The sequence below is a fragment of the Sorex fumeus genome, unplaced genomic scaffold (genome assembly GCF_029834395.1).
Source record: "Sorex fumeus unplaced genomic scaffold, SorFum_2.1 ptg000048l, whole genome shotgun sequence".
NCBI classification, from domain to species: Eukaryota; Metazoa; Chordata; class Mammalia; order Eulipotyphla; family Soricidae; genus Sorex; species Sorex fumeus.
In genome coordinates this window covers 140,490-166,644 of record NW_026606105.1, presented here as the reverse complement: position 1 = coordinate 166,644, position 26,155 = coordinate 140,490, and the positions used below count along the sequence as shown (strand labels likewise).

The 26,155-nt window shown below is 37.8% G+C and overlaps 1 protein-coding gene across 1 annotated transcript in view; it reads left to right on the top strand.

Moving 5' to 3' along the window:
* LOC130032346 (contactin-associated protein-like 2) overlaps positions 1-24,199 on the top strand; it is a 78,676-nt gene extending 54,477 nt beyond the window's left edge. Inside the window, exon 3 of the mRNA XM_056123930.1 lies at positions 23,973-24,199. Within this exon, the coding sequence (XP_055979905.1) occupies positions 23,973-24,199 (227 nt within the window). The remainder of the gene's footprint in view (positions 1-23,972) is intronic.
* Positions 24,200-26,155: the final 1,956 nt, after the last annotated feature.

The following is a 26,155-nucleotide window of genomic DNA, read 5'->3' as shown; positions in this document are numbered from 1 at the left end:
AAAAGAATGATTAGAATTGGAGAAAGACCAAGAGAAGGTAGGATTATGTATGCCAATGTAGAACAGGATATAAAGAGAAAATATGTGAAACTTCAAATGATAACGTGTAAATATTAAAAATGAAAACAAGGAAAATAAGTCAAATTAAATCTGATAAAAGGAAAAAGTTAAACATATCTGTCAAGAAGTAAATTCTCATTCTCAGTATTCTAAGTAATCTGAAATTATTCTTGTTCAAAATCTTAAAACAGTAGAATAAAAATTATGAGCTAATGACCCTGAGAGATAATTTAGCATGTGATATACAAAGGCATGCGGGTCCCGGCCTGAGCATCCTCCACCCAGATCCTCCATCTTCCAGTAGGCAGGGGTTACACCCACCAACTGCCCCCGGCACCGTGTAATCCCATCAACGGCCAAGACCCAGAGACTATAAAACCCAGCTCCCGGACATCTTATTATCTCATTCTTACTTTGGACAACCTGGCAGGCTACTGAATGTAACCTGCCCACAAGGCAGAGTCTGGCAAATTCCCCGTGGCATGCCCAATATGCCAAATACCAGTAACAATGATGAGTCTCATTCTCCTAACCCTGAAAGAGCCTTGAATATGGCACTTTTTAAAAAATCTCAGGGCTAGGACTAAGGAGACGTTACTGGGGCCTGCTCGAGGCAATCGACGAACAGGATGATCGTGATCATGATCATGATACTTGCCTTGCATGTGACCCCACCAGTTCTATCTTCCACATTATGTATGGTTCCCCAAGCCCCTCCAAAAATGATCTCTGAGCACAGAACAAGGAGTAAGCCCTGATCACCTCCCCAGGTTTAGCCTCTCCTCCCACATTTTTTTTAAATCAGAAACTAAATATATATCAGAATTGTGGTGTTATATGTCTGTCTTTTAACACTTTTCTTGTTTATAATATTCTGTTTTCTGATTTTCTCTCACTTTTTAAATTAACTGCAATTATACTTTTTGAGTGTTGGTACCAAGAAGTTTTATATTGTCTTAAGCTTGCAAATATTCAACTAAGAAATTGTAAGAATGATTCATCTATTATCTCAAATTCAACGAACAGGAGACCCATTACTAAGAGAGCTTGATGTTTCTTTCATCTTTATAGCAGCAATAAACTAGTGACACTTTATTAATTTTTAAAGCGACTTTATTTGCCTGTTAAGGAATTCATGGATTCTTTCTCTTTCTTTTGTAGACCAAAGTATTTTGCATACTCTTCTGATTATCATATTTTTCATTAAATGAAACTATATTTGAAAACAAAATCACACTTGAAAATAAAAGTTGCTCTTGTCAAGTGTTTAATCTTTCAACAATCTTTTAATTTCAATGTCTCAAAAGAACGTTGAGGAAAGACTATGAAATTGGACGCATCAGCCAATCTGAGTTCTACCCCTTGTTCTCATGTGTACTCAGTCACTGAAACCACCCAATGTTTTTCTTTTAAACATACAGAAAATGGAATTTTGATTAAGATAAGCTGAAGGTTGACTAATTTGTATGGTCACAGAGTAGAAAAATTTTATTTTTCTAATTTTATTATAGGAGAGTCATGAGAATTGGAGAGTCACATTCCTATTTTTTTAAAGCTTAAGAAAATGAATAATAAAAGTATTAATGCCTCAGTAAAATGACAAAGGTCATAAGGATCTTATTCAATTAACTTTACAAAATCCGTGTGTGTAAGATATTTAATGTAGCTTCTTAAAATGAAAAAGGTATGACTGTGTTATATTTTAGAATAATGCCAAGCAACATATTTTAAAATAATGTTAATTTACTTTGAAATAATGGTAATGGTAAAAATAGGGAATTTTATTCTCAACAATTCCTGAACCACATTTTTTCATTATTTAACTATTTTCAATCAATGTATACTTAATTTTATATTTTGTTCCTTTATAATAAAATTAAAAGAAAGTGCATAATTATATTTGTTCATTACAAAGCGTTTATAATTCAACATTTCATTTTATGTCCATTTGTCTGAAATTTGTATATTCCTAAGTTAAAGTTTATTGAGAGAAATATAGTAGTAAAACAACAACAAGGAAAAAAACATTTATACAAATAACTCTTTTCATTTAAAGAAGGAGCACCGTGTAGTGAGAATTTTGTAAAAATATATATAGTTTTTATTTTTATTGAGGTAACACTGCTTTTTAGGAAAGTAAATGTTTAGTTGCTTCAGGCCTTTAGTACTGCTACACCACATACACCATTGAAGTTCAACGATCAGTTCACAAACTTCAGAGCCTATTAAACTTCTCAGTTCATTTTTCAATCTTTTCAAGATAAAATCAGCAGACTGAAAGAATAATTATATTTTAACTATAGGATAAGAACAGATACTACACTTGAGAGGGCTGGAGCGATAGCACAGCGGTAGGGTGTTTGCCTTGCACGCAGCCAACATGGCCGACCCGAGTTCGATTCCTCCGCCCCTCTCGGAGAGCCCGGCAAGCTACCGAGAGTATCAGGCCCACACGGCAGAGCCTGGCAAGCCACCCGTGATGTATTCGATATGCCAAACACAGTAACAACAAAATCTCCAATGGAGACGTTACTGGGCCCGCTCGAGCAAATCGATGAACAACGGGAGGGCCTTTACCTTTACCTTTAACTATAGGATAAAGTGTATTGTTTTATGACTTAAAAATTAAGAGTTTATCACTTACACATTCCACCAAATCATTTCTCTTAACCTTTTCTCTACATAACTTGAAATTTCCTTGCAGTCACCAAACAAAGGTCAGTCCACTCAAATCCTGCATCCTCATCTCGAATTTTTTATACTGTTTAATGTCCCCTTTGGCCTGGAGCGATAGCACAGAGGTAGGGCATTTGCCTTGTGTGAGGGTGGCCCTACGGAGCCAGGTTTGATTCCTCCGCCCCTCTCGGAGAGCCCGGCAAGCTACCAAGAGTATCTCGCCAACATGGCAAAGCCTGACAAGCTTCCTGTGACTTATTCAATATGCCAAAAACAGAAACAACAAGTCTCACAATGGAGACGTTACTGGGACTTGTTGAGCAAATTGATGAACAATGGGAGGACAGTGCTACAGTACTAATGTCCTCTTTAAATGTCATTCATATTCTCATGGCTTCTAAATATCCTAATTTCTGACTTCCTCCTGCGAGCCAGACTTACTATAGATGATCTATATTTGATAAGCATCTGAAAGTTCTAGGTAAAACAATATAGTCCTCATTTCCATTGCCCCAAATCTGTTTCTTCATTAGACTTCCCCATCTTGAGAATTAACAAGGCCAAGTTCATCAAATCAAAATGTCAAGATATTCCCTCCTTTATCAGACCATTTCCCTGCACTAACCCTCACCTGAAAGTCCTTCAATCAAATACCCAGTCCAGAGAATACTGCAACTGATCTCAGTCATTTTGGAGACTCTGTACCCACTGAGAGTGCCCTATAAATCGTTCACCTTTTATGTTTTCTCTCTTCCTCTATTAGCTCTGTATACCCTTAAAATGTAAGCGCTGTTTGGAAGTTATGATAGTGTTTTGAGTTCAGCATAAAAGCAGTTTTGTAATTTTATGTGAAGCAGCTAGATATTATAGCAGAGTTCTGAGAAAGATCAGAGCATCACCTGATTTCTGAATTAAGAAAGAATGCATGGTCACTACCATAAAGTTGTGTGTATGTGTTGTGTGTGTGTGTGTGTGTGTTTTGGTTTGGGGGCTACATTTGGCAGTGTTCAGTGCTTACTCCTCCCTGCTCCTACACTCAGGGATCACTCCTGACAGACTTGTGAGACCATTTGGGGTGCCGAGGATTGAATTGTTGCTGGCCACATGCAATGCAAACACCCTACCTGTTGTACTAGGGTCTGGGTCTATCCAGAGTAATAAATTAAATAAGACAAAGTTAGTGTTCATTTAAGGCTTAAACTATGAGAATTCAACTTTCTACAGTAAATGAGCTTATTCAAGGTTCAAGGTGCACAGAAGGTTAAAGACTATATTGTTAATCAATTAAAATTATTTGATGCTGTGGGTTGTAGGTTGGCAGTAGACTGCTTTTCTTGCATGTGTGAGGTCCTGTGTTCACTCCCCACCACCACAAAAAAAGTTGGGTCCAGATAGATAGCACAATGAGTATGGCCTTGCCGACATGTGTCCAACCCAGGTGCAGTCCCTGATACTTCAGAAGATCTTTGGAGCCTGCCAGGTCTGATCCCTGGACACAGAACCAGGAGTAAGCTCTGAGCACTCACAGGTATGACAAAAAAAAAATTAAAGTACTTTTTTTTTTCTTTTTGGGTCACACTCTACGATGCTCAGAGGTTATTCCTGGCTCTACACTCAGGAATAACTCCTGGAAGTGCTAGGGATGAGATGTCAGGGATCAAACCCTGGTCAGCTGCGTGCAAGGCAAACACCCTACCCACTGTACTATCGCTCTGAACTCTAAAAGTACTGTTTAATGAGTAATAATGGACTTTAAGTTATCCTTCTTTGTAGTATTTGAGTAAATTAAAGGAAAAATGAGAAAGAGATAAGTTTTTAATTCTACAATAGATGTTTGCCACTACTACTGCTCTTGCTTTTCATACCACTTGATTCATTCCTACAAGTACTATTTACATTTGTCAAATACACACATAAGTATAATGAGACATTTTGTAAATGAGATGGCTACCAAAACACTGAGAACATACTTATAACTGTACTTATGACAAAACCATAGCATTGTGTCATTGTACATTATCAAAGGTCACTTAAATTTTTTTACTTTTTAATCATAGCTAAAGCAGAATTTTGAGGCCTATTTTCAGGAATCAGGAGTCATAGGGTAAAACATATTTGCAACTGAGTTTGGAAGCCACAATTGTTTTAAGGATCCTGTTGCTATCTCAACCAACCTCTGCTATGTTGGCATTTGGAAACAGAACATTAGGAGGTCATCAGATGGTGAGGTGGAAGTGTTCCTGGAATGAATTTAGCAGCCTTTTGTGTCTTGGGGACACACCCAAGTGTTCTCAGGGTTTATTTCCTGGCTCTACGCTCAGGAATCACTCTTGTTTAGTGCCTGGAACCATCTAGAATGCTAGGGATGGAACCCAGGTCAACTGCACACAAGGAAAGTACCCTATCTGTGATACTATTGCTCTAGTTCCACCTCTTAAAAAATCCCCACAGGGAGACAGCCTGGAAGTTGAGTTTCTTGCATTGTGGCCAGTCAATCCCAGTTCTTTCTTTGACACTGTATAAAGTCTCCTTAGCAATTCCAGGAGTGACCCCCTGAGCACAGAGCTAAGAGTAAATTCTGAGCACTGCCATCTGTGGCCCCAAAGTTCTCACCCCACAGGTAATAAAAATGAATAAATAAAAGAGGTCTCATAGAAAGCCCTAGTTCCTTCTATCACATCAGGATTCACCCTCATCTCTTAATCAGCAAAAGACTTTTCTCCCCTGGCGCCAAATCTGACTTAATCTTGGATTCATCTCTTTTTAGAAATGTAAAGAATAAATGTGTGACCACCTGATACCAGAGCCAAAATACACGTTCTGCCCACAGCCCACAGTAAATGTTATTTAAGATTAATGCTTTGCTTTAGATGGATTTATTTGGAATAAATTTGTACACATTTGTACAAAAAAAGAGAATGTCTGTAGCCAACTGATATGATAGAAATATGAATCGACAAAAATCAACTCCATTGCTTCCTCATTCTAACTCTATGGACTTTCTGTTACATTTCCATCATGGGAAGTAGGCACAAAGAATCAAATTTAAGATAATTATTAAAGCGGTGGTCATAGAGGTATGTATGGTGTGTTTCATGAGTGCTAATGGTAGATCTATTAAATTATAGAAAATATTTGGGACATTTTTAGATTTCTTTTTATTTTTTTTAACCATTTTCCTCTGAATTGTCATTTTATTCTATTGCTAGGTCAGCCAGTTTCCCAAATTTTCTCCATGGGTAAATCTATTAAAGAAGTTCTTTGCAAAGGGAACTGACAGCTTTATGAATACAAAGATAACATTTATGGATTACACTGAAACAACAGTATTTACAGGGCCATCTGTGGCATATATCTGCCGCCTACTGGTGTTTTCCTACTCATTCAAACTCTAGGAAGGTAGAACAACTATAAATATTTTCTGCTTATATCAAAATACACCCATTACTATTTTGGTAAAAATAGTTTTACATTGCCAAATGGAAGGAAGGCCGAGAAAACTTCCTTCATTACTGAAACAGATTATTTTACAATAGAGAAGTATTTGAAGACTGTCACTGTCACTGTCCTCCCATTGTTCATCAATTTGCTTGAGTGAGCCCAGTAATGTCTCCATTTTGAGACTTGTTGTTACTGTGTTTGGCATATTGAATACATCATGGGTATCTTGCCAGGCTTTGCCATGCGGGTCAGATACTCTTGGTAGCTTGCCGGGCTCTTCAAGAGGGGTGGAAGAATTGAACCTGGCTCAACAGGGCTGTCTGCGTGCAAGGCAAACACCCTACTGCTGTGCTATCACTCCAAGCCTTGAAGACTGTACAGTGCCACAAATCTTCAAAGGGATTCAAAGGTTCTAAGTATTAACTTGGGAATGACATAATGCTTGCCAACCAGGAACAAGACTAAAGATTGCATGAAGAATGTGCACAGATCATGCTGAAGGCACATATGCATGAATTATAAACTGAGTTATAAGGAAAACCAGAGAGGTTATGTAAGACCATTTGAATTTGACTAGGGGATTTGTTTACTATATCTGATTACATTATCTTGAGAATAATTGCTTTGTATTTGCTTTTTTTTAAACAAAAAATGAACTAAAGGAGAGAAATTTTTTTCTCTGAGTGAAAAATCTTTATAAACATATTACCCCAAATATTTTAAATAATTTTATCATAATCTGAGACTCAATATACAAATATGAAGGGTGGAGATATAAAGTGGTTTTTCAATTATTTCAAGTCAGTAGAAATAGTTATCCCAATTATCATTTCAGTAAAGACATGATCTGATTTTTTTTCATTTAGACCTGTTTGAAGATCATTACATTCTTAATGTATAACTTTGCATTTATACACATTTGTAATGTGCACATACAATTGACTATAGATCAATTCTCATACGGTTTCATACATGTTCTTTGTATTGATCTTTGAAATTAACATCTACAATAGCTGAGCTAGTGTAGAAGGGAGTTTGGACCACATTCACTTGTGTTCAGTTGTGCTCTTGGATCTGTGTTCAGGGATCACTCCTGGTGGTTCTCAGGGGACCATAAGCAGAGCTGGGGATAGAATGGGTATCAATTGAGTCCAGGGGGGAGCATCTTAATTTCTGTCCTATCTCTCCAATCCGTGGCACAGTGTATCAATGCATTAGTAGTATGTACCATTTGTTTGCTACTCTGCATATATTTTGCTGATCTTTATCTTCACAGCACATCCTCTGCACAAGAAAAACAATGAGACTTTAATAAACAAATGTCTGTGGCAGATGGTATGGTGATGATATTTGCATCCTTAATTATTTTATTAATAAACAGTAAACTATTTTTAGTTACCAAGGAGAACATTTCTATTTTGACACTGTGTCTGCCACCTTTTTTCTTTTTTAAGTGAAAAATATACTGATTAAAAACACCAAACTGTTCTATGCCAAATTCTAGGAGGCTGGGTTTTAATAAGCAAATGAAAATTGCTTTTTCATTGCAATTCTCTGCAATAGCTGTGCAGATAAAACCCTGATGCAGAGTTTCAAGAAATGTCCTTCCTCTATGAGTGAAATCTAAATTCTTTCAAAAGTTTTACTTTGAATTGTGTTCCTCTTGGCTGAAATTCCCTATCCCTTAAGGAATAACTGAGTATTTGCTTGTTTGAAGTTCACCTGAATACTCCGTTCTCTTCCTCTTTTGGCTCACAAAGGCTGATTGCCTCTGCACTTATTCAGAATTGTTCCTGTTCAATTACTTAATTTATTTCTGTAGTTATAGCTTTCTTTCAGTCTTCCTATACTTAAAGGCTAGACTTATTGTATAACTTACAGATTATTGCATCTTTGCACTCTGACGTTGCTTTAAACTATCATCCTTCCTTTGTACAACACGATACACTGTGAGCTCTACAGAGAAGAATGCTTTTACTTTTTTATATCGGGAAGAATTAAATTTTGATCATGATGACATTTCCAGGCCAAGGCCAGTATGTTTGTACTTGGCTAGAATGTTTGGGAAACAACTTCTAATTAACCATGCCTGTTCCAAAAGTCCATAGAGTTTAATAGGAGTACATGGCAGCAATGAAAACACAACTTAAAGCAGGCTACCTTAAAATCAAATTTTCCTCTTGCCCATATAGATACTTTTATTTCTGAAAATATCTACAACCCTGTTCAAAATGAATAAGCCCTTGGATAATGATTGCATTTCATAATGATCTGAGCAACACAAACTCCTCGTCTTATCCTAGAGACAAGTGTTTGTTCCAAGCTTACTGTGAAGTGTAGCAAAGAATCATATGCACTTGGCTTGGTTGGCTGTCACTTTATTTTAGTAACCAGTATTTAGTAATTTTAAAAAAATGTGCATTCTCCAATCCAAATAAACTGTACCCACAAGCAAATATAATCTTAGTAACTGGCACAAAGAAATGTTCTTGTTTTATTTTTTTGTTGAATGACTGGACTAAGTGAGATATTAACAGTACCAGTAGGAATGATCACATTCTTTAATAATAAAAGTTATATAAAGATAATTATTACTTAGTAATAGTGTATAAATAATATCTCCCTGTGATATTAATAAAACAGATCAAAGAAAACTTGGATAGCTATTAGCCTCTATAAGAAAAATCACTTGATAATATTGCTCATAAATTTGGCATAATACTTTGTAAGAAATTTCAATTGTTTTTTAGAAATGACATTAAGGAGCAGTTCTTGTATTTCCCCCATTCTTTGTAAAGAAATGATTATCATTTATCTTGTTCATTAAAGTATCTGTTCTCCCTTGAAAACTGGTCTCTCTGCTTTTTCTACTCTGGAGATGCCCATGTTTTCTCTTGAACATATATCCCTGTCTTTCTATTTCCTTACACATTTTTAAGAAAATTTTATTCAATAAAAACAATCTCACTTCACAAACACTCTCTTTCTCTCTCTCTCTGTCTCTCTCTCTCTGTCTCTCTCTCTCCCCACACACACACACACACACACACACACACACACACACACACATATACACACCACTATGCAGCATTTACTTAAATAATCTTGGAATGGAGAACTCACTACTGATATTTTCTGTGATATATTTTATTTTTATTTTATCTATTTTAATGGTTTTAACAACATTGCATTAAAGACTGTTAACAAGTTGAACCCTTTCCTAATATCCCCATCTGAAATAACACACAAAATCTATTTTTTTCTATTTTCTCTCCATGTTACTATCACTGGACTACGTTTTTAAAGGATAAGGCCCTCCCGTTGATCATCGATTTGCTCGAGCAGGCCCAGTAACGTCTCCATTGGAGACTTTGTTGTTACTGTGTCTGGCATATCGAATACTCTCGGTAGCTTGCTGGGCTCTCCGAGAGGGGCGGAGGAATCGAACTCGGGTTGGCCATGTTGGCCGCTTGTAAGGCGAACGCCCTACCGCTGTGCTATCGCTTAAAGGATAATATGCCATATTATTTATATAGTTAGAAAACTTTTAAATTATAGACTATGTAGATGTTAATATATAATAAAACTTGTTATTATTTTTACATCACACACATATACAAGTGTTCACTTCTACATCATAGCATTGACTGGCCATCTTGTGAAAATTTTCCTTTCACAATAAGACTTTTATGCCAATATTAACTTGAATTTGAGTTTATATTAGTTTTTAAGACATTGTGAATTTTGTGAGAAAATGTACTTGGGTTTCCTTTTAATTTTTTGTTGTTTGAGGGACCATATCCAGCTCTGTTCAGGACTTATTCTTGGCTCTGTACTCAGGATCACTCTTGGTGAGACTCTGGGGTGCTAGGTTTTGAATCTGAGTTGGCTGCATGCAAAGTAATGCCTTAATTGTTCTAATCTCTGACCCCCCTCAATTTTTATATACAACAAATTAATTGTGTTCTACAGTGAGACTGTATAACAAGATTAATCCTAGGATAATCATTGGTCTCTGCAGTGATGGGAGTGTAAACAATATTCTCAAACTTTTCTTCTGAAAGCTGCCTATTTCTAAGAAATTAGTAAGTTTTTTTAGTAAGAGTTTTTTATAATTTAATAATCATTAAAATTTTATTTTGCTTTTTATTAAGTTTGCTTAATTTAAATAGAGTCTACATGATTATGTTTTAGGGTTATAAATTTTAACTACATCTTATAGAATCCATATGAATAATATCAGCATTGTAAGTAATTTTGCTTTAAAATTTCAAAGTTTAGTAAGATGGACCTATGAAGGACAATGATATTTATTAACTGTTGTTCTTCCAGAGAAGCACTTGTTTCAGATTTGTTCAAATAAGTTACAGATTATTTTTTTTCTTCAGTCAAATTATAAAAGGAAAGAGTTTTAAAATAATAAACAATCTATGGACATACAAATAACAAATGGCATCATAAAAGTTATGTTTTACTTCAAACCTGATTTAAGAGTTGCATAATCTAGATACTTGAAACATTTTAAATCGGTTGCACTGTGTGGCATTGTGTTGCATCACTGGGAATTTTATATTTCTATTATTTTAAATAAAAGATGAAAATTGAATCATTCTGATTTTCCCTTATGAAGGTTTAATCAGTTTTGGTGCCTTTAAGGCAATATCTTGAGATTTAGTCCCCTATGAATCTATTTATTCTATTTGAACAGTCTTAATTATTTTACACATTTATTAAAATAGCATTTCACTATAACAGTATGTAACTTTTAAGTACATCATAAAACATAAGTTATATGTATTAACTTTGATCACTATTGAACGTCCATGCCATGCTGCACAATTCTTTGTCCCTTTTTGCCAAACTTTTACGTTCTTTCCCATTCTATTCTTGTAACCACTAATTTGGTCTCACTGCCTAAATATTTGCTTTGTTTAATTTTGTTCATTCTTTTGTTTAATTTCTCTAAATATTATATATGCACGAGACTACATGAGATGCTTGTCTTTCTTACAACATCATATTCTGAAGGTATGGTCTTTACACATAGTTTATAGCTCATTCTCTTTTGTAGATTTATTTTTTATTTTTTATTTTAATGAAATCCTACTTATTCATCATTATTATATCCCTAATCTTTTCTGTCCTACGTAATTATTACTGGGGCTCCAACTTGATCTCTACCTCCACATGACTCCCTATAGACTATTGTATGAAAACTTGGAGCATCTTAGATATAGGACCCAAAGGTACTCTGTTAGTGAGTCTATATTTAACCACCAGGCCAACTGTCTGAGAATTATGCTGTGTGCTTTAAAAAAAAACCCTTGGGAGACAAGCATACCTCAATAAAAAGAAAGGAAAAAGAAATTATTTTCAATTCCATGAATATGATTTCTCTCATTTTATCTTTTAGAAGTTTTGATGTTCTATTTTCTTTTATGACTATGTCTAATTTAGTTTGATTTTGAGGAAAACTTAGGCCAGAGTCACACTTCACTTTTATATAATTAATTAAATATTTTCTTGGGGTCGGTCACATCCAATGATGCGCAGGGCTTACTGCTATCTTTGCTCTCAGGAATCACCTCTGGCGGGATTTAGGGTTGCTTACAGGGTGTTTGAGACCAAACCAGTGTTGCCCACATGTGAAGCAAGTGTCATATCCACTATACTATCTCTTCAGCCCACATTTCACTTTGAAATGCATATCAATACAGAATTAATCAATATACTATTTTTAAATGCATGTCTTCTTTAAAAAGTTGTTGAGAATAAAAAAAGAACTACGCAGAGTCTCCTGCCCCCATGCCTGGCTCTTCTCACCAGGGCCCCTTGGAGGGAGGACGGGTTGAGTTTCCCTCTCCGCCCTGAGCAGAGCCCCGTCAGCTGAAGACCTCCAGGATCCAGCCACAGTCATGCTGAGACCACTCTCCACATGCTAGGACAGGCCTTATGCATGAAGGAACCAGCAGCAGAACTCAGGTGTGCGGGACCTGGGGCTGAAAACTCCAAGCCTTCTCGGTTCGGGACTGGGCCTCCTCAACCCAGATCCCACAACTTCTAGTAGCTATACAGTTAAACTCGCCAACTGCCCTGTAACTGCATCAATGGCCAAGATCCAGAGACTATAAAACCAAGCTCCCGGAAGTGACCTCTTATTGTCTAATTCTCACTCTCAACCTACAGGCTACCGAGAATCTCCTGCCAGCATAAATGCCTGACTGGGAACACCTGTAAAGGTGATTAGAGGCTGCCCTAAAAGCCTCCATCCTTCTCGGAGAGCCCGGCAAGCTGCCAAGAGTATCCTACCCACACGGTAGAGCCTGGCAAGCTATCCGTGGAGTACTCCATATACCAAAAACAGTAACAATGATGGTCTTCATCCCCTGAACCTGAAAAACCCCTCAATATGCCATCGGGCAACACTAGCACATGGCAGGAATGAATGGAGATGTTACTGGTGCCCACTCGAGCAAATCAATGAACAACGGGGTGATAGAGATAGTGAAGTCTTCTCTCTTATAATCATGTGCTGCTGTTGCCACATATTAAATGTTTACACACCATAGTCAGGTGATTTAGTTTTAAAAATCTCTATATATATTTTCTTTTATCATATTCTTGCTATGTTCTAATTTACTTTCATTCTATAATAAGTTTTAGCCTAGGTAAAACAGGGGAGTTAGCAAGAAAATGCGAATTCAGTGGACAATGAGTCACAGAGTTTAAACTAAACTTCAAAAAGAAAGACTACGCAAAATTTGAGAAAAGAGATGCAACCACAGAAACTCACTGCTGGTTTGTGAAGGGTGAAAATCTGCTCAACTACTTCAAAAAACTATTGGCAAAATTTCCCAAGTTAAAAAGTATCAAAATTTTGGATTTGCTACACCCTTCCTGGGCATATAACCAATACAAATGTACAAATCGGCACTCAAAAACATTGATAAGAACATTGAGGGAAGGAATGGTCATAACAGCTCCAACTGGAAATATATGCATTCAGTATCACAATGAATAAATAGCAGTATAATCTGCAAAGTAATATTAGGCATCCAAGGGTATGAGCAATCGACAGCACATACAACCGTGTGGATGAATCTCTAGGGCAATTCACTGGAGAGAACAGATCGCATTTGGAAGTGGATAGTGTTAGAGCTTCCGGTTTCTGGCAACGCTTCTGCATAGATCTGGTGATTACGCAGTGATGTTCATTCGGTGATAATTTCCATTACTCTGTGCTTGATATTTGTTCATTTGTCTACTTATATGAAAGTTCTAATAAAAATCTATCCCAAATGTCTTGAATATAATACTAAGAATATAGCATTATAGCTAGATGCCATCATTTCAGCACTGTATTAGCCATAAAGAAAATTAAGCTTGTATAATTATTTCTAGGCAATAAAAATTATGCCAGCCATTCAAGAACATTTGCATCATAATTCAATAATCCTATTAGGTCTCTTTTCAGCCTTCTATATTGGAAAATGCCATAAGCATGCCTACTATACCTTAATAAGCATATAAAAATGACAGGACTCAGGACAAAAGCCCATGGCGAATCTTTATGCAGTCCCTTCAAGTTGACACAGATATTAACCAATATAGTTAATATATAACTTTCAACTTTTTCTGAGTATGCCTATGACAGCTCTTTCACAGACCATATTTTATCCCCTTTTATACTTATTAAAACATCCCATACGCTTTGATAAAATTAAGTTAGAAAGATATCTGAAGGTTTCTTGTGTTTTGGTAAGCAAGAATATGATCTTGAAAGGAAGTTTTATAACCCTCTCCTATGTCACCAACTCCTTTGTTTATATTTATTTTAAAATTTTGTTGTCTTTATGCCATATTTTGGAGAAGCTCCAGTTTTTCTAGAACTTACTATGGCCCTTGTTTTATTTATTTATATGTTTGTATATATATTTAGACAGGTATCTATTTTCTGGCATCTCCTTGGGTAATTATTGAAGGAAGCTAAAATTATATTTATGAACAATGCCATTCTCTGAATGTCGCTGGAGTGTTTCCAAGAAGTTATAGCAACTCTGCTGCTTTTATTGGAACCTAACTTCTTTAGGGGGCAATTCCCTACTTTGCAAAGCTTGTTTTGCTGCTTCTCCCTGAATTTTCTCAAAATTGTTCTTTTCGATAAGAGCAGAAATGGAAGAAGGGTAGCTTGGGCTTTCTGTCTTCAAATAATACCTGATAAAATGCTCGATTCTTGTTTTCTTTCACAATTCACTTTGATAGTGTTTTGACTACCTTTTTAGCACTCACTTATTCTATATTTTAGGAATGATGATATTTTGGTGTTTATTTCTCTTTTCATGTCAAGCATTCATTAGTCTCTATGAATGTTCCTGGCTCCTTCCAATCCAAATGTTATCAAAATTGGAGTCGGGGGTGGGGGGTTGTGTAGATAACACACCCAGCTGTGCTTTGTGCTAAGTCCTGGCTCTGTACTCAGGGATCATTCCTGACAGGACTCAGGGGACAGTATGGGATATCGGGGATCAAACCTGGGTCAGCCATTTGCAAGACAAGTGTCCTACTTGCCGAACTACCTCCCTCGTTTCTAAACTTTTTATAATACACTGTCCACTGTCCTCCCGATTTGCTCGAGCAGGCCCAGTAACATCTCCATTGTGAGACTTCTTGTTACTGTGTTTGGCATATTGAATACTCTCGGAAGCTTGCCGGGCTCTCTGAGAGGAGCGGAGGAATCGAACCTGGCTTGCCTGGCTGGCTGCGCACAAGGCAAACGCCTTACCCACTGTATTATTGCTAGCACAGCAGGTAGGGCGTTTGCCTGGCCTTGCAAACTTTTTATAATATGCTCACAAATGCTTTTCATTGTTCAAAGGTCCTTTTCATCTCATAAAGTCAGATTTTTTTCCCCTTAATTTTGGAAAATTTAAGGAATTCCCTTTGGAAATGTTTTTATGTCTATTTCATTGAGAACTTCTTGAATTTATGATCCAAATTGCCACGTTTTACAACACGGGTGTAGTCTTGCACAAAATTTTACAACTTGATTTACATATGATTCGTATGCAGTGAATGTGTATGTATTTAAAGTTTATAATTTCATATGGGTAAACACTCATGAAGGCATCATTGCACTCAACATGACTGATACATCAATCACCCTAAGAGTTTTCTTTGGCCACTTTTTATTTTTGTCTTTTTGGGTCACACCAGAGATGCTCTGAGGTTACTCCAGATTCAACACACATAAATTACTCCTGGTGGTGCTCAGGGAACCATATGGAATGCTGGGGATTGAACCTGGGTTGACTGTGTGCAAGACCAACGCCCTTCCCACTGTACTATAGCTCCAGCCCCACTTTTGTGACTTTTCAATACCTTCCAACTCTGCTCTTTTTTCATCATTCTTAACATATCCTTATTGCTCTACTGTAACTCATAAATGTTTACATTTCCTAGAAATGCAATGGAACAATGCAAAACATTTTTTTTGCCCAGATCTTTCTTTCAACTTAGTATAATTACTCTGAAATCAATCCTGCATCATATCTCAATGTGTGTTTTCATCAGTAAACAGCATTCTGCCAAAAGCAATTTGTTGATGCATTCACCTCTGAGGAATACTTGGTGTGTTTTCACTTTGGGGTTATTACAAATAAAGCTTGCGTTATCTTTTCTGCACAAGACTCTTATGCTCACCTGTTTCATTCTGTCTTAGAAAAACACATATGAGGGGTGGTTGGTTGACATGGTAAAAAATAGAAAATATAAAGAACTTTCTTTGGCTGGGTTACTCCTGACTGAGTTATGGGTAGTTTCTTTCTAGGCCTCTGCTAATCATATTAAGATGAAAATGTAAGTGTCCCTTGATGCTCTTGGTAGTCATTTAAATGGTATCATTCCTTTACAACCAGCTCTTGCTCTCTTAGTACCCCCAGTTTACAGATCTATTCCCAGCTCAGGAATATGTTCATGTGATCTTTGCCATGTCTCAACCAAAGAAACGCATAAAAACAGAAGGTCTGGAGATAAGACTCAATTCATTTATTTGAGAACCTCAGATGGATACCCCCACCTTTTTATGTTTATAAGATATATTATGTTATATTTTCATCTGTGTTTTTTTTAATTGTTTCCGATGTTTCAATAGGTTCATTTCACATTACAACATTTGGATCGGGCTGGAGCGATAGCACAGCGGTAGGGCGTTGGCCTTGCACGCAGCCAACATGGCCAACCCAAGTTCAATTCCTCCGCCCCTCTCGGAGAGCCCGGCAAGCTACCGAGAGTATCGCGCCCACACGGCAGAGCCTGGCAAGCCACCCGTGACATATTCAATATGCCAAACACAGTAACAACAAAGGCTCCAATGGAGACGTTACTGGGCCCGCTCGAGCAAATCGACGAACAACGGGAGGGCCTTTACCTTTACCTTTACCTTACATTTGGATCAGAAGCAGTTCTCCAGTTATAACCTGTGTTTTGCATGCCTGACTGCATAATTCTTCCATATCACCTTTCAGTTCATCTAATTTATATATATTTATATAAATTTAATTTATTTATCAGTGATCACTTTTTAGTTACCAAGATCACTTTTAAGCTCTTTTTAGACTGTTTGCAAATATTTTATTTATTCCTCCGCCCCTGTCAGAGAGCCCAGTAAGCTACGAAGAGTATCTTGCCCTCATAGCAAAGCCTGGCAAGCTACCAGTGACGTATTCAATATGCCAAACACAGTAACAAGTCTCACAATGGAGACATTACTGGGCCTGCTCGAACAAATTGGTGAACAACAGGAGGACAGTGCTGCTTCACAGTATCTATTAATTCCCACTATATTTCATGAATACTATTCCTTGTCTTATATTTTTTGTACCATAAAGATCTATTTTTATACAACATCTCAATTGAAGTTACATCTAGAGTTGATCTGCAATGACCTTTGGAAACTGTTAGCTCACTTCTGTGACATTTATTTTCCTTCCTAAGATTTAAAGATTTGAAGAGTTGGTTTGTTTGTACTTGGATAGACACACACACACATGCACACACACACACACACACACACATACACAAACAGCTCTTTCCCCATCCTCCTCTGTCTCTCTCTTTATTTTTCCTACAATTTTGTGACTTTGTCCTCAAAGATTCCCATATCCTTATACTAACCTCATTTTTTTTTTGTTTTTTGGGTCACCCCCGGCGATGCACAGGGGCTATTCCTGGCTCATGTACTCAGGAATTACTCCTGGCAGTGCTCAGGGGACCACATGGGATGCTGGGAATCGAACCCGGGTTGGCTGCGTGCAAGGCAAACACCCTACCCGCTGTGCTATGGCTCCAGCCCCATACTAACCTCATTTTTCACTGATGACCCTGTGGTTTTTGCTGGTAATGTAATAGTTAATCACAGGACAGCCACATACCAATGGACACTTCCATCAACTCAGGTGGTTTGTTTTGTTCTTTGGATATGCTGTCTCATATAAGCCATGCTTCCAGGTCAGTAAACAGATTCTTTCAATCTCTGTACTTTGGAAACTTGATTCTAGCTGCGTCCTGGTTTGCAGCTCCGGTTCAGGGTTCCTTTCCGAACATTATCTGGAACTTCCATGAATTCACTTGCCCAATTGAGCCAAATAACCTCCATGTCTATGTACTCTCAAGTGTGGACTTCTAACCAGTTTCAGTGTCAGTATAAGTAATAAGCGTTATTTTGCATATCGGCTGTATGCTTTTATGCCTAGAGAGGTTTATCTGATTTTCAATCCTGGCTGTCTTTTCAATTTTCTTTTTATCTATCTTATCTAAAAATACTCAGTGCTTAGAGCAGAAGAAGGTCTCAAAGTCTAAACTCATAGTTATCTTGCCTGAAAATCTCCTTTCCAACTTATTCTTTTTATCTGATACACATTTATCAATACGTTATTAAAGATAGTTCTATCCTTAAGTGAAGTGTTTCCAACTAGTTTTTCTGAATTAATATTGAAGCTCATAGTCCATGGAAGTATTACAACCATGTACCTGAGTGTCATATTTATTCAGACGTCATTTGGCTGTGCAAAAGAAACTCAATGCCCTTTCTTGAACCTTTCATTAAGTCGCTTCTGTCTCTCACAGGTATTAGTTTTCAAGTTCCAAAGAATAAATTACTATCATAATTTTAAGCTATGGCTAGGTTTTTCATACCATTTTGTACATTCTTCAGACTCTCCATTGTAATTTATCACTCAAAAACTACTTTAGAGGATTGGGTATGCAGACCACAAACAGTATGTACCTTTATGTCACACACATTTATAAGGAGTGGAGGGAGAAAGAAAGAGTTGCAGAATAGGAGTGGTAGAAGAGAGTAGAAAGAAAGAGAACAATCTCTATTGTGAAGAAAATATCAAGAGCTTTGCAATTCTCATCTTTTAGATCACCCTTTTCGGATCATCCTTAACATTCTACCACTTAACCACTCAGTCTTTTCTTTCATTCAATCTAAATAAGAGTTCTTATTTAGTCTTCTTGGAAACAGGCTTCATGACTATTCATGGTCTCTACTTTCTCTACCACCTCTGCAACTTCCTATTTTACCATTTTACACTCCCACCGTGCCCACTGGGAGCAGGTTTGGTCTTAGATGCTTCAAAATATACTGGGAAACCTTCTGTCCTTTTATACAGCATTTCGTGTTGGAAGAGGCACCCTTCTTAATCTTTGGATCAATAGAGGTTACACATTTCACAAGCCAAATGAACAAAGTAATCAACTTCCCCAAATTGCATTGCTTGATGGATCAAAGAAGCAGGAAACGTCTCATCGATCTCTCCTCCATGTTCCACATGAAAGCATGATACTCACCCTCCCCCAAGGTTAATTACCATTCTTCCCAAGCACGTAGAGTTCCCCTGTTTCAAGAATTTTGCTTCCCTTGTACGTAACATTAAATTCTATTTTTAGCAAAATGAGATAAGCCTGGCAAGCTACCCGTGATGTATTCAATATGCCAAACACAGTAACAACAAGTCTTGCGATGGAGACATTACTGGGCCCGCTCAAGCAAATGGATGAACAATGGGAGGACAGCAACAGTGACAGTGAGATAAGAGGGATTAAGTAGCTGCATGTTAATTGCTTCCTTATTGAAAAATTGAAATTCAAAAAATTGATTGGGTAAAGAGAAAATGTATTCTCTTTTAAGACCAGTGAAGGGAAGTAGTCTAAATTTTACCAATTGCTCAAATTTCCTCTTTTATAGTCACTGTAATAGTTGCTGGTTTTTGCCAATAACTAAATTCATCCAATCACTGAAGCACTTAAAAGTTTAGGTTTTGTTTGTGAAGGAATTTTTCCAAACTTTGGAATTATATAGATAACAGAAAAGAGAACAAAATATCCCCTTGTGGGGATATATTAATTTAAGGGGACAGGAAGGATTTTACTACTGGATAAGGATCAGAGATTATTCCTTGTTGAGTTTGTTCAGGAATTGATATGGTATTACTCCAAAGTTTCCTCTGTGGCCTTCTCCAGTTTTTTAAAGAATTCTAAATAAAAATAGGTGTGTCTTCTAGGACAGTAGAGAAAATTAATTACTATAATCTACCTAAAAAATAGTTTACCTATAACAAAACACAAACTAAGGGCAATTAATCCATGCTTTTTAATGTCAGATTATCAAAAAAATTCGGCCTAGGAGGCATTGCAGGCTGAATTAGTCAGGATACAGATTCTGAGATAGAGCTAAGCATGTAGAAATATTTCCAGAGACTATCTTCATGGTCGACACTTGTGTAAGGGAAGGGGGAAAACACTATGGGGGAAAACATGACAGGGAGATGAACTAGAAAGCAGTCACCATAGAAAGTTCCACAAATGCTGCATCAACTCTTCTTAGAACGTAAATAAAACCCCTCTATTGTTTTCCCAAATTGATGCAAGTCTGTCAGGACAGCATTATTTAAGGAACAGACATAACCTTAGGGGAAATAACATATATATGTTATTAATATATATTAATATATAATATATTATATATGTTATTAATATATATGAAATTATATACATATAAAACAGACATATATACATATATATATCTCAATTTGCTTGAGCGGGCCCAGTAACATTATGAAACTTGTTGTTACTGTGTTTGGCATATCGAATACATCACGGGGAGCTTGCCAGGCTTTGCCGTTTGGGCTAGATACTCTCGATAGCTTGCCGTGTTCTCCGAGAGGGGCAGAGGAATCAAACTCAGGTCGCCCTATCCGCTGTGCTATTTGCATTACACAAGGCTGACCCGGCAGACCTGAGTTTGATTCCTTTGGAGAGTCGCCCTTATTGAGGAGTAAACTGTTGTCTTTTTGAGATCCCTATGGATGCTTGAGGGATTGTTCAAGCCATTCTCTTAATCCAATTATTCTTCTCAGCAAGGTGTATTTCTTTAGTCTGCAAATATGCAGCAGAATGTCCTCCATTAGGATTCCAGAGTTTCTGTCATTATCCTCTAGATGACTCCAGAGTTCTTTCTCCACACAGCTGCCCCTTCCTAGGTACTCTGTCCTACAAACTCCAGCTGCCTCGGTCACTTCCATTCCTATTTGTCTCCATCACAGTGAGACCCTGTTGGGGACAAGCATCATGACACAAAATGGGACCACAAAATGGAACCAGGTAGAAAGTCAGGGAGTTGGAAGAACATTCTTGTGTTCCTTTCTCTTCTCTCATGAATCAGGGTTTTGTGCTATCGATAGTCTGAGTCAGGCAAAGGGAAATGTTATGCATTTTGCTATTTTTTAAAAATTCCATTGTGGGGCTGGAGCAATAGCACAGCAGGCAGGGCGTTTGCCTTGCCCGCGGCCAACCTGAGTTTGATTCCCAGCATCCCATATGGTCCCCCGAGCACAGCCAGGAGTGATTCCTGAATGCAAAGCCAGGAGTAACCCCTGAGCATCGCCAGGTGTGACTCAAAAAGCAAAAAAAAATTATAATAATAAAATAAAAATTCCAATGCTGTGAGAAAACTATCGTATCAGTCAAAAGCAAAAGTCATACATTTTATAAACCCATATAATTTATGGATAAAATAAAACAATTTTCTCGAAGTTTTCATAGAAAAAGCTATTTTGTTGTCATTGTAAACTATTTAAAAAGTGATGCACATCTTTGTATATATTGTATAATAATTTATTGAATATGCTCTTATTATATACTCCTACTTGTAGCTGAGCTCATTCAAAAAGTATATCCCCTTTTAGTACTAAGTATTATGCTGTATATTTTACAATATAAGTAAAGTCACGTCACGGGTTGGCCACGTTGGCTGCTAGTAAAGTAAAGTAAAGGCCCTCCCGTTGATCATCGATTTGCTCGAGCGGGCCCAGTAACGTCTCCATTGGAGACTTTGTTGTTACTGTGTCTGGCATATCGAATACTCTTGGTAGCTTGCCGGGCTCTCCGAGAGGGGCAGAGGAATCGAACTCGGGTCGGCCATGTTGGCTGCGTGCAAGGCAGATGCCCTACCCACTGTGCTATCGCTCCAGCCCCCCAAAATTATTTTGTTTTATATTGTTTTACAATATAAAACAAAATAATTTTGTATTGTACCACAAATTATCTCATTTTATTCCATATAAGAAATATTTTAATAAATATTTTGCATTTGTACTATTTTCCAACAAGTTATATTTTACTAAAATAAATTTTATTTTATCTTATCCTTTTCAAAATATTTCCATCAAGAGCTTATATGTGTTATATTATGATAAATATATTGTCTGGTCTACTAAAAGTCTTATGAGTACTAAACATTTTATGAAAAATGACTTATATTAAGATTAGATTTTTACGGGGGTACGGTGCCGCCAGCAGGTCAATCTGTACCTGTGAGGCAAGTGCATCAGCAGCCTCATGGCGCCTTCAGACTTCCAGATACCCCCAAATTGCTGCTGTGCCTTTGGCCAGACCCCAAAAACTTGGGGCAAAGTTTACCAAGAAAGTAAATGGCCAAAAGTTAGGTATGTGGGAAACACACCCACAAACCACCTCCGGCTCAGCTATATAATTGGAGGCAAGGCCTCTTTGGTTCCTGATTGAACTGCTTAATGGACATGAGCCCAGAGACTCAGAAACGAATCTCAGAACCCAGTGGCTTTAGGTAGAAATGCGTCGGGTCTCTGCAGTAGGCTACCGGTGCTGGGCCAACCCAGGTGGGAATAGGTTTCGTGCCTTGGCCTATTCCCCCTGGAGGCCCAGTGGCCGCCATCTGTCTGAGGCCACTGGATAGTCGCATTTGGGTCCCCAGTGACGAGACACACAGGGCCTCACGGGGTGAGGGTGGAGCCGGGCTTGTCCTCCCCACCCCAACGAGACCCCAAGTCATCACCCACGTATGGCCTCTCTGGCTCCTGATCAAGCTGCTTAACGGCCATGATCCCAGAGACTCAGAAACAAATCTCAAAACCCAGTGGCGTTTGGCAGAAATGCATCCGGACTCCACAGTACATTACTGTCGCCAGGCCACCCCAGGGAGGAAAAGGTGTTGTCTCTCCGCCTGCTCCCTCTTGGCGACTTGGTGGCTGTCATCCTCCAGAGGCCATTGGACAGTCAGGCTTGGGCCCGCAGTGACGAAACTTGTTGGGTCTCACGGGATATGGGGGGGAGGTGGAGCCGGGCCTGTCTTCCCCACCCCAATGAGACCCCAAGTCATCGCCCGCGAATGGCCTCTTTGGCTCCTCATCAAGCTGCTCAATGGCCATGATCCCAGAGACTCAGGAGCAGATCTCGAAACCCAGTGGCTTTTGGCAGAAATCCCTCCAGTTTTAAGTGTTAAAATTTCGTAATTTCAAAACCACATGGCCCTACTGCAGCCACGTGACATCATATGTTATTCATAACCAGCAATAGAACACAAATTGTCTACTGTTGCCTTTTCAGCAGATCTGAGTGTTGGGGTAAATCTCAAATAATAATGGTGGGCCTGGTGTCAAAATATTGAATATGATCAAAGTAGAGAGAGAGAGAGAGAGTAATGTGGAGATCATCTGCCCCACAGGCAGGGGGAGGGTGTGGGATGGGGGTATACTGGGATTTTTGGTGGTGGAGAATGGGCACTGGTGAAGGTTCAGGTGTTTCATTGTATGACTGAGACTTAGACCCAAAAGCTTTGTAACTGCTCTCACGGTGATTCAATAAATAAAATTATAAAAAATGGAAAAAGAAAAAAAAAGTAAGGTGGAGTTCATGCACAATTCAATCAGCTAATCAGTGGCTGAATAAATAGCAGTACTCCTACAAAAAAAGAAAAAAAAAGATTAGATTTTTACTTAAATCAGTTGATATTTCTGAACTCTGAACTTTTAAAAGAAAAATAAATTTAAGTTGTATATAATTGCCTTGGTTCCATTCATGTTATACCAAGCAATAAAACTTCGAGTAAGGAATTGTGATATTGTTATGTATTTCTTTTCCTGTGATTTTTTGTTAAAGAATTCACGGTAAATTGATCAACCCTCAGCCAATTAGACTTTGACATGTACTAATAAGATCTAATTGAGGAATTATGAAGACATTTGCTCAGGAGAAAATGAGCACATAATTACACCATAAAAAGGTTAGAGTATCAATGTTACCCAGCTGGAAGAATATTAGCTGAAGTCCCGATGGCATCTATAAAGGACACTTCATAATATATGTGTGAAATATAGCACTGCCAAGGCCAATTAAAATATGCAGAATCATCCATTGTCATGTGTAGAAGTTCAACTTTAAATATTCTTTTCCCCTCTTGCCTTTACTTCGTGCAGGTGCCGGAGGATGGTCTCCATCAGATAGTGACCATTATCAGTGGCTTCAAGTTGACTTTGGCAACCGGAAGCAGATCAGTGCCATCGCAACCCAAGGGAGATACAGCAGTTCCGACTGGGTGACACAGTACCGCATGCTCTACAGTGACACTGGGAGAAATTGGAAGCCTTATCATCAGGACGGAAATATCTGGGTGAGTCATGGCCCTAGAGGCAAATCCAGTTGAGTTACAGATTGGAAAATCCTACAGGGCTCTTTACTTAAAATATTCCTAGTTGGCAGTTGAAGATGTATTTCTACGTCGATATTACCTAGACACAACAATTTACTTATTTTTGTTTACTAAAGAACAAGTTTCCTTAGGCTGAACTTTCTACATGTTTTGCGACAATGGTTCTACCTCTGGGCTCTTTGTTTAAGTCACCAAAGTAAAATCCTTAAATAGATGAATATCAGAACAAGGAAATCAGCACCAAATAAGTGAACTTAGGTTATGAAATACATAACGTTTTGTCCTCAGGGACAGACCCTGTGATGCTCAGGTTTTACTCATTGGTCTATGCTCTGGAATCACTTCTGATGGTTTTGGGGAATATTATGTTGTGCTTGGGATGGAATTCAGGTTGGCCAAGTGCGAGGCAAGTGCCTTACTTGCGCTATACTATCTCTCTGGCCCTGAGAAATTTTTAAAGAAAAGTTTTTGTTAAAAACCAGGACAAAATAACATAAGAAGTAGACACAGGATATAAGATAATAAAAGGAGTTTCCCATGTTACAACTGGGGTAAAAATCCTTATTAGTCATCCCTTTCTCTCTCTATGTATATGTATATGCACATATCTATTTGCTTTATCATTTCACTATGAGAGAAAAATAGAATTTAAACAATTATCAAAAACTTTTATGAAATAAGAAATAATATGTATTCAAATCCAAGTATACTTGGATTCTTGAATATATAATTTAAAAGTGCTAAATTATTCATTATTGGGACTGGAGTGATAGCACAGTGGGTAGGGCATTTGTCTTGCACGCAGCTGACCCGGGTTCGATTCCCAGCATCCCATATGGTCCCCTGAGCATCACCAGGAGTGACTCCTGAGTGCAGAGCCAGGAGTAACCCTTGTGCATCGCCGGGTGTGACCCAAAAAGCAAAAATATAAAAATTATTTATTATTATTATTATTATTATTATTCCATTTTTTGCCACACCTGATGATGCTTACTGCTGGTTGTGCTCTCAGCCTCAGTCTTGACAGGCTTAGGGGACTATATAAGGCACCTTATGTGCTGTACCATTGCTACAACCCAGCAATGCTTTTTTGTTTCTTAACACCTCATAGCTATTCAGTGTCTTTTTCTGGTTCTGTGCTCAGAGGTTACTCTCAGTGCTACTCAGGGAACCATATGCAGTGCCTGGGACTAAGCTGGGGTCAACTGTTTGTACAGCAAACACAACACATGTGTATTTCTGTGAAAATGTTCAAATGATTTATTTTTTTTTAGCTCAAGCAACCGTAGGAATTTATTTTAGTCTACTTTTAAAATGTTTATATACATATATATATATATATATATATTTAATTGACTCAGTGAAATGCAGAGTTACAAAGTAGTTCATGATAGGGTTTCTGTCATACAGTGTTCCAACACCCATCCCTTTACCAGTGCACATTTTCCACCCCTCTCTCCACCCTATCTCTATGGCAGGCACTTTTCTTCTCTGTATCTGTCTTGTTGCTGTCTCTCTCTATTTCTGTTGCTGTCTTTGTTGCTATCTCTGTCTCTCTCTGTCTCTGTCTCTGTCTCTGTCTCTCTCTCTCTCTCTCTCTCTCTCTCTCTCTCTCTCCATTCGGGTATTATGGTTTGCAATACAGATACTGAAAGGTTATCATATATATTCTTTTACCCACCTTCAATATTCAATACTTGTCCAGAGTGTTCATTTCTGTGTTTTCTACGTGTTTTTTTTTACTTTGGGGTTCACAACCAGCAATACTCAGGGGTCATTCCTGGATCTGTACTCAGAATTACTCCTGGTAGTGCTTGGAGGACCATATGTAATGTTGGGGACTCTCTCTCTCTCTCTGTCTCTGTCTCTCTGTCTCTCTCTGTCTCTCTGTCTCTCTCTGTCTCTCTCTCTCTCTCTCTCTCTGTTTTTCTAATTTCTATATGTTCTGCT